Genomic DNA, 9,396 nt, shown 5'->3' with positions numbered 1-9,396 from the left:
TGTTGTTGTGATTTGGTGCTATATCAATAAAATTGAATTGAATTGAATTAACGATAAGATAAAAACTAATGATAAATGGTATAGAGCTAGATCAGTATCCGGAATAAAATTCCTTGGGAAGTTTTGATAGCAAATAAGTTGGAAACCTCACATAAGTATATTAAAACCAAATATCTAAGTCATTAGCAATATTAAATAAAGCCAAAGACCTATTCAATCAGCTTCTCTAAATATGCTATACTGCTCCTTCATACTCCCTTACATGACTATTGTGTGGAAGTATGGGGGAACTACAAAACTATTCAGATTGTTTTTAGAGCACACAATAACCAATTGCCTAGAAATATCCAAGAGCTTTTAAACTACGAGAAAAACACGTACAATTTCAGAGGAATATCAATGTTTAGTAAACCATTAATTCGAACAAATCGTAAGTTCCACTGTATAACAACCCAGGGTGTTATCCTGTGGAACAACAGAATAATGATTTAAAGTTATGTAAAAACTTATTGCAACTGAAATTTCTATTTTAAAAAAGAAGCCTTGATGGACAGTGATTTTATTTTTTGTTGATTTTTATTTAGTTTGAATATCTAAGTGATGCAAACAATTTAAGTAGTTAAATATATCATTGAAGTGGGGGTAGGAAAAGAAACATTATTCCAACTTCTTCCTACCCCCTTTGATCATCTGCTGATGATCTTTTTGTGATTGGTTTGGTTTATTTAGTTTTTGTTGTTGTCTTTTAACATGTTCAATAAAGAGTTGAAAAATAATAATGATAATAATATTGAGACCACTTTACTGTCCAAAGTATTTACTAAATAATCCTTAATCTGTCATGCTAAATAACAGAAATACCTTTGTTTGATTCATCACAAACATGCTCCAAAATGATCATACAGGTGAATCGCCACCTCTTAAAAACTATTAATGTCTTAATCATGAAGGGGGATTTATTGCATTATTTAATTAGTTTTTGCTATTAAACTGTCAACTATATGTATATTTTTGTGTAGACATTGCATCGTCTTAAGGCAAAGAGGGAGAGCCACAGCAGTAATAGAAATTCTTTGGTAGAACCTTAATTTTGAAAAGTAGCCTGAAGCACAGACATAACTGATAGAGGACACTACCCAATCAGAAGCAGGGTGTTGATGAAGTCCCACCCACCAATGAAGGAAATATTGAGTAATAAATTCGTTTTTTTGCTTTGATTAAAAAAACAGATGGGTCTGTAGTTGTGTTGTATATGTTTGTCTCCAAAATTCAAAAAACGGCAGAACGGCCTGTTTCTGGTTTCTGCCTTTTTTAATTATGCCAAAAAAACAAACGGTTAAAACGTACCTTGGTCGGTGGGCCAGGTGACCCAGAAGTAAGAGTAAAGACATTAAAATAAAAGCCAAGCTTTTAGAACGGTCAGATCTGTAGCATTATGCAGCACTAACATTATGCCAGGGTGATGATAGATGAAAAATAATAAAAAACCTGGACCGAGAGAAAAACGTTAGCAACAGAAGTTGATTACATGCACTATAATATTGTGCATTTATTCATGTAAACAGCAGGAGTCACGTTTTTAAGCACATTGTTTGGTGCAATACAGTTGGTAGGCTAACCTAAAAAATGATTGTGTGTGCAGAGTTGTTACTGTCAGCACTATATTTTTAATATTAAACCTGGTTCTAACACTGCTGTCTGCTTCTCAGCAGCTCTGACAACAAACTCACATCAGAAATGTCCTAATGTAGGCCATCTTGCCAAAAGAAGGATTTACCAGTGTGGTGAGAAAAAGCGTGTTTAAATAAACAGCTCAAGCAAACACTTGTCTTTCTGTGAATTTTATTCAAGTCTTCTGCAGAAGAAACTCACGGGGACACATACACATCAGAGAGTATCATCCAAGTGAGCTACAGTGTAACAGCTCATGCAGCTTTTACCCTACTCTCAGGGTCGGAGTACTATATCAAAGGAACATGGTGTCTATCAGTGTTCCCTAGGGGACACTCAATCTGGATCTATAGAACGAGACCCATGTCCTGGGCACGTGGTGAAAGTCATGACCCCTCTGGACATAAAAAAAAGCATCACTCACATTTACTTTCCATTGACCCCATACCCAAGAGGCTGGTGAGATTAGTTACATGGCAGTATCTTAAAGATGGAATCATGAAATCCCCGTCACACCAGTGTGCTATAAACACATTTCAGTGTGTATAACATACAACTCTCCAATTGCATCATGCAAATGAAGAGAATCCATACAAGTCTTTCCACACAACATTTATTCAACATATACAGGTGCTGGTCAAATACTGTAATTAGAATATTATCAAAAGTTGATTTATTTCAGTAATTCCATTCAAAAAGTTAAACTTGTATAATGTATACATTCATTCCACACAGACTGATATTTCAAGTGTTCATTCCTTTTAATTTTGATGATTATAACTGACAACTAATGAAAACCCCTAAATCAGTATCTCAGAAAATTAGAATATTGTGAAAAGGTTCAATATTGAAGACACCTGGTGCCACACTCTAATCAGCTAATTAACTCAAGGCCTTTAAATGGCCTCTCAGTCTAGTTCTGTAGGCTACACAATCATGGGGAAGACTGTTGACTTGACAACTGTCCAAAAGACGACCATTGGTTGCATACATAGGGAGAGGATTGTGAAACAAAACCCATTCAAAAATGTGGGGGAGATTCACAAAGAGTGGACTGCAGCTGGAGTCAGTGCTTCAAGTACCACCACGCACAGACGTATGCAAGACATGGGTTTCAGCTGTCACATTCCTTGTGTCAAGCCACTCTTGATCAAGACAAGAAGGACTGGACTGCTGCTGAGTGGTCCAAAGTTATGTTCTCTGATGAAAGTAAATTTTGCATTTCCTTTGGAAATCAAGTCCGAGTCTGGAGGAAGAGGGAGAGGTACAGAATCCACGTTGCTTGAAGTCCAGTGTAAAGTTTCCACAGTCAGTGATGGTTTGGGGTGCCATGTCATCTGTGGTCCAGTGTGTTTTCTGAGGTCCAAGGTCAACGCAACCGTCTACCAGGAAGTTTTAGAGCACTTCATGCTCATGCATTTCATGTTCATACTTTTCAGTTGGCCAACATTTCTAAAAATCCTTTTTTTGTATTGGTCTTAAGTAATATTCTAATTTTCGGAGATACTGAATTTGGGATTTTCATTAGTTGTCAGTTTTAATCATCACAATTAAATGAAATAAACATTTGAAATATATCAGTCTGTGTGTAATGAATTAATATAATATCCAAGTTTCTTTTTGAATGGCATTACTGAAATAAATCAACTTTTTGATGATGAATTATATGACCAGCACCTGTATAGCACATACATGCTTTTAATGTTCAATCTATGGCTGCAGAACATTGACTGTGAAGCCATAAGGTCAGAACATTTTACGAGGTCCTCAAAAGAAAGTCCAAAAACATCATTACATTACTAAAAACAGGCAGTCAATGCTGAGTACGTCAGCAATGACTGCAGCAAAACGTTTCTTGAAACTTTTGAACAGTCCTGTTCATTGACTTGGAGACTTTTACATTCTCAGCGTTTGGCAGCCTTTTATTTTATAATTTAATTGTGTTGTTGGACTTTCGACTGGCTTCCTGTCTCACTCAGGATTACAAGATGTCCCTCCTTACCCACTGGTGCATCCATGGTGAAACCCCCCCCAAAACCCCAAGGAACTCTTCACCCCACAAACCTCCACACCTACCCTCCGATCTGCCTCAGCATTATGTGCACATTAATGATGCTTGGTGCTCAACCACAGCCAAAGGGGATGGACAATGTTTATTAGATGTGGATTTTTTTATTTTTAATGTTGAGATGTTGGCCATCTGCCCAGAGAATTCACAAGTGTTTTTGCAAATTTAAAAAGTCTTCAAGTCAATCAAGTCTGTGTATTGAACCTCCCAGGAAACACACCTGCACAGGTGAGTGTGAATGTCTTGTGAAAGTCTTCTCCACATCTCTCTGTTCAACAGTGTGTTTTTTATTTCTTATTTTGTCATCAAAATGTCTCATATCGTCTTTAACTTAACAGACGTCCCAAAGTGACGACCTCTCCACATAAAATAAAATTCTCATTTTTATTCATATCTTCATCTTTATGATCTCTGAAGGCTCCTGCTACACATGTCTTCATATTTCTATTGTGGTTATTATGTTAGTTATGAGGATATTTCACAGCAAAATGTGTGAAAAAAAATACTTCAAGTACAAAGCAAAGAGAAATTCTTATAAAATAAGCAACTTATTTACTAAGTAATTCAACATGATTATGAAATCAGCTAAAACCTTAATTTTAAAAAATGAAGTAAATTCCTAACTTACAAAATTAATGATTATGAAATACACAAAATGTTTTACAAAAACGTATTCTTGCTCCCATTTCTGTAATTCTGATGATTTTTAGTCAGATCTGAGCTAAATGTGCTCCTGCTGCCAAACCATCGAGGGAACAAATGTTTTCAAGGTCCTGGAGGAGGAAGTCTTTCTCTCTACAAGGGGGCACTAAAGGAAAGTCCGACAATTCATGCTCGCTAACCAGATGAAACTGGAGTCAAACAGCCTCTGATTTTTAACATTGTACTTTGTCTGCTTGCTACATGACTTTGATCACTGTGTTACTGTATTTTTCTTCAAACTGCACCAAATTATTGTCACCAATCCTCGATACATCCAGATCTACAGATCCAGCAGCAGGTGGCTCTGTGACACGTTTGTGACACGTGTTGTCTCAGGATTCCTGTTCTTCACTTGTCACCAATTGTGATTTGCGCATCAAATATTGTGTAACCAAATTCAGAGAATCTGTGCCAATGCTTCACTGTTATTTTATTTTATTTATAACAGTAGTCTACTCTGCTAACATTGTTTCAGATCGGCCTGGGTCGGTGTGGATTTTGCCAAATAAATATCAACTTATTTGTACTTAAATGCCAAGTCCAAAATGATTAATTCCCCTTGAAATTTTTGCAAAACTTTGAGAAAATGCAAGTTTCTATACCATTTGAAATTGTCTTGCAAGTTCTACCATGAGAGAGCATTCTAATCACCTATAAATCATCTATAAATTGGGAACAGCTGAAGAAGTAGTTCTCTAGTCAGTTACTAGTCAACTGCAAGTCATGGCTGAAACGAAAGAGTTTACTGAGGACCTCCGGTAGCGCTTTATGGCTGCTTACAAGACAGGGGAAGGCTATATAATCATTTCCAAGTGTTTTCAGGTGCCAGTGACCAAAGTGTGAAAAACCTCAAAGCGTGTGGTAAGAAGCCAAAAGTGACCCATGACCTAGCAAGAATAGTGTGAGAGGCCAAGAAGAATCACCAGCACAAAGGATCGCCACAAAGGCTATCCTGATGAATCTGAGCAACTCTGGTACCAACATCTCAAGGCAGACAATCCAGCAGACACTGCACAAGGCTGGTCTCTTTGGATGCCGACCAAGGAGGACTCCACTTCTCCAAGACACAAAAGCTCACCTGGATAAAGAAGAAAGCTTTTGGTCAGTTCTGTGGTCGGATGAGATGAAGATTTAGTTGTTTGGACACAGGGACGTGGCTTTTGTTTGGTGAAAGAAAGGAAATGCATTCAACCCCAAGAATACCATCCCCACAGTCAAGCATGTTGGTGGGAATGTAATGCTTTCGAGGTGTTTTTCAGCCTTTGGGCATCAAGAATCAGAGTGTGGGGGCTGGAACACAGAAGACTCTGTCCCCAAAAGGCTGTAGTCTGGAATGGGGGATAGCAAGCAGATCCTTGTCGCAACACGGCAGAGACGTTTTTGGATATGCAGGTGGATAAAATCAGTAAGGTATTGTGGTGCAAGTCCATGGAGGAATATATAGGTGATGAGGAGGATTTTGTAAGTGATGCGAGACTGGCAACCAGTGAAGCAGCATTAGGGTCGGGGTGATGTGCTGCCAGGATTTAGTGCGTGTTAAAACTGTAGCAGCTGAGTTATTGGAGCCCGTAGAGGGCTTTGCAGGGCACACCGAACAGAATACCTCTGCAGTAATCAAGACAGGGTGTGATGAAAAAGTGGATAAGAGTCTCAGCTAAAGAATCAGCGAGTGAGGGCCGGAGCCTGGAAATGTTTTTGAGATGGTAGAAGGCAGATTTGGTTTGGTTTTTAATGTGAGACTAGAATGAAAGGGTGAGTCCAGGATGACTCCCGGATTTCAGACTTCAGGGAATGCGGAAAGGGAGCAGCCATCTACCTCCAGGAGGACGTCACAGACCTTCTTCAGCAGTGACGCTGGAGCCACCACCATGAGTTCAGTTTTATTGTTGTTTTAGTTTAAGGAATTTAGCAGGTGTCCAAGTCTTTGTGTCTCGCAGGCAGTTAACAAGTGGCAATGGTGGGAGCTGTGCTGAGGGTTGGTTGCTGATGTACAGCTGGGTTTCATCAGCATAGTAGTGGAAATTAAGTCCATGTAATCTGGCCAAGGGGTAGCATGTAGATATTGAAAAGAAGGGGTCCATCAAGTACAGATCCCTGGGGCACACCATTTTAACTGGTGCCAGCGTGGAGCTGAAGTCTTTGAAGGTGATATTTCGTTTCCTGTTGAAGGGATGGGACAGGAACCAGGGGCCGTATTACAGAAAGTTCCTATCTTAAGTCTTAAGTTAAAGGAGACCTATTATGCTTTTCCACATTTTATGACTTATCTACAATGTTACAATGTTGGATGTTTATGTTAAACATGGCCAAAGCTTAAAAAAATGAGGTTAAAGTATTTAAAAGAAATCCCTGTGAGCAAAAACCTCAGATTTCCTCCTGTTCTGAACGCTCTGTTTTGAACTGCTTTTTCTATCAAGAGCTCCGTTCCACATATGGGCATAGCAATGGCAAAGCAACGGCTCAGTCTGCCTGTTCTGCCCGGCAACAACAACAGCCTGGTAACATGCTTCAGGCTTGGCCAATCAGAAGACAGCGGGCTTTGAGGTGGGGGGGGGCTTCCAGAGACAGCAGTATTTGCAGCTTGTTTCAGACAGAGGCTGAAATGAAGGCCTTCATGGAGAGAGTATAAGAAAATAAAATTTCTTTTTGAACTTTGAATCATTTAAAGCTGCCATGCAGTAGTCACAGAACTTCAATATAGGACTGGAAAAGAAGTTTAATAGGTGTCTTTTAAGACAGGAAGAGTCTAAGATAGGATTTTTCTCAATTTGGTATTACAGAAGCAAATCCTAACTAACTTTCGGAATCCTGTCTTATCTTACTTCATCTTATCCAGGTTAGGAAATCCTAAATACTCGATCCAACATCGGTTATCAACTTTTATGCCTGTTACCTAGCAACCAATGCTTATTTAATAATTTCGCCGAGCTAAACGGCTTTTTTTGCTGTTTTTTTGTTAGTTTTTTTTTCTGAAACGTACACTGAAAATGGAGCGGAAACAAAATCTATCATTGAACTTCAAGTCAGATGCATTGGAGGTGTTTGTGACCTCCGTCGAGAAATCCATTGACTTAGTAAATGATCATCTGTAATGGCCTTTTTCCTAAATAAGTTCCTAACCCTTATTACCATGGTTTCCAAGCAGTAAGGATAGGATCTACCGGTTAGGAAGTTTCTGTAATATGGCCCCCAGGAGAGCGCTATGCCAGTAAGGCCAATAAGTTCAGAGAGGCTGTAAAGAAGGAGGGTGTGTAAGATAATGTCGAAGGCTGCAGAGATGTCAAGGAGGATGAGGATACTGATGAGACCGCTGTCCATTGCAATGAGAAGGTCATTTGTGATGTTGATGACAGCAGTTTCGGTGCTGTGATGCAAACCAAATTGAAGTGGTTCAAATAGTTTATTGTGGAACATATGGTGTTGGGCAGCCACAGCTCTTTCCATAATTTTATTGAGGAAAGGTAGATTAAAGATTGGGCGGTAATTGTTTGGGTCATCTGGGTCCAGACTGTTGGGGCACTGATAATGCCAACTATGGTGCAACAGAGGGTGGGAAGACATGACATTTTCAGTACAAATTAAAAAAAAATGACAACATAGAAAAAGTTAAGATTTATCATTAACATCTCTGACACAATATCTTGCTGTCTTTGTCATTTGTTTATGTCATTGCCAGACTAATGAAACCTATTGGTAAATTGAAAATTTTCTACGTATCAAAATTTGGCATGGGTATGAGTAAATTTCTTTTAACAGTATTTGTGAGGACTTTTTAAAAATTAACGTCTTCAGTAGGAACCAATGGCCTTGGAGCTGAGAGCCAAAGACAGGAAGTCTGAAAAGACTGGCAAGTTGTTGGTTTTGCTCTGTTCATGTTGAGAGTAATAAAAATAGAGTTTATAATGTAATCTAATAATTCCAACCGTATTGTTTAAAGGGAACATCAGTATAAAAGTGTAAAATCCTTGACTGAGCTGATGGGGGGTTGTGAGGCAGCTGAGATGAGCTCCTTGGAGGTCCTACTCTGCTCCCTGAGCTCCTTCCTCTTCAGTCGACCCTCCTTCAGCTGCAGAAACACCCACGTTATAATAATCCAGCTCAATGTCCTCCTGCCTGCCCGGCTTCTGCCCCCTGCTGGCCTGGAGAGACATGACAGCACACATGAGAGTTAGTGCATCACTCCTCCTCTTCTTCAGGTCAGTAAACACAGACCGAGTGCTTCATCTCAGTCCTCTAAACAACAGACATGTGTCAGTACCTTATAGTAGAAACAAAGGGCAGCGATCACCAACAGCAGAGTCAGCGGCAGGACGACCACTTTGATGAGAAGACCTGTTGGATCTGAACAAACACATGGACAGTCATCACATCACACAACATCATGAGTCCATCAGCTCCTGTTAAACACAAACTGTAGTGACCTGAAATCTCCCAAAACCACTTCAGTCCATCAGTAATCTCTATCAACAGATATCTGAATGCAGAATCTGGAAGCAAGAGACAAGGTTTTGGTATAGGAAGCAATCTGGTTTCAGTTTGTAGTCCAGGTAGTATCGACCAATCACGTTTAAGCAGGCTTTGGCTAGGTGTGTGATTCTGGCCTGTAGGAAAAAACTGGACTTGGGTGAGATTTTTATATGTGGGCTGACGTGGTAGTTTTCCTACCAAACTATAACTCAGGTCCTCTGCATCTCGGAGTGGGAGTTAAACATGCCCAGGTATCGCTCCCTGACTCCTGTGAGCGCTGTAGCTCCATGCTAATGACTCTGCAACAGAGCTTCAGGGTGTTGGTGGCTTCAAATACCAACCTCTGCCTTTCCCAACTGCAAAGCCCAGGGAGAAGACAGCTGTGGCTAGTGCTAGCTGGGGGACATGGTGGAGGACCCTGATGCAGAGTTTACTGCTTAGTTTAGCTAGCTCCCTGTTTGGAAGGAGGAGGGTGAGAAACACATGCA

The 9,396-nt window shown here is 39.8% G+C and overlaps 1 protein-coding gene across 1 annotated transcript in view; it reads right to left on the bottom strand.

The window, feature by feature from the left end:
- Positions 1–7,259: 7,259 nt before the first annotated feature.
- The window catches only part of LOC119912022, a 33,446-nt gene continuing 31,309 nt past the window's right edge, over positions 7,260–9,396 (bottom strand). The window contains exons 3-4 of the mRNA XM_038730995.1: positions 8,700–8,782; positions 7,260–8,580 (exon numbers count right to left, since the gene is read on the bottom strand). Of these exons, the coding sequence (XP_038586923.1) occupies positions 8,461–8,580; positions 8,700–8,782 (203 nt within the window). The 3' untranslated portion in view covers positions 7,260–8,460. The remainder of the gene's footprint in view (positions 8,581–8,699; positions 8,783–9,396) is intronic.

Source organism: Micropterus salmoides, unplaced genomic scaffold, assembly GCF_014851395.1.
Source record: "Micropterus salmoides isolate LMB-PRFRI ecotype aquatic unplaced genomic scaffold, ASM1485139v1 Ms_hic_scaffold_2, whole genome shotgun sequence".
NCBI lineage: Eukaryota > Metazoa > Chordata > Actinopteri > Centrarchiformes > Centrarchidae > Micropterus > Micropterus salmoides.
Note: the sequence above shows the minus strand (reverse complement) of the source record. Positions and strands in the feature narration are given on the sequence as shown.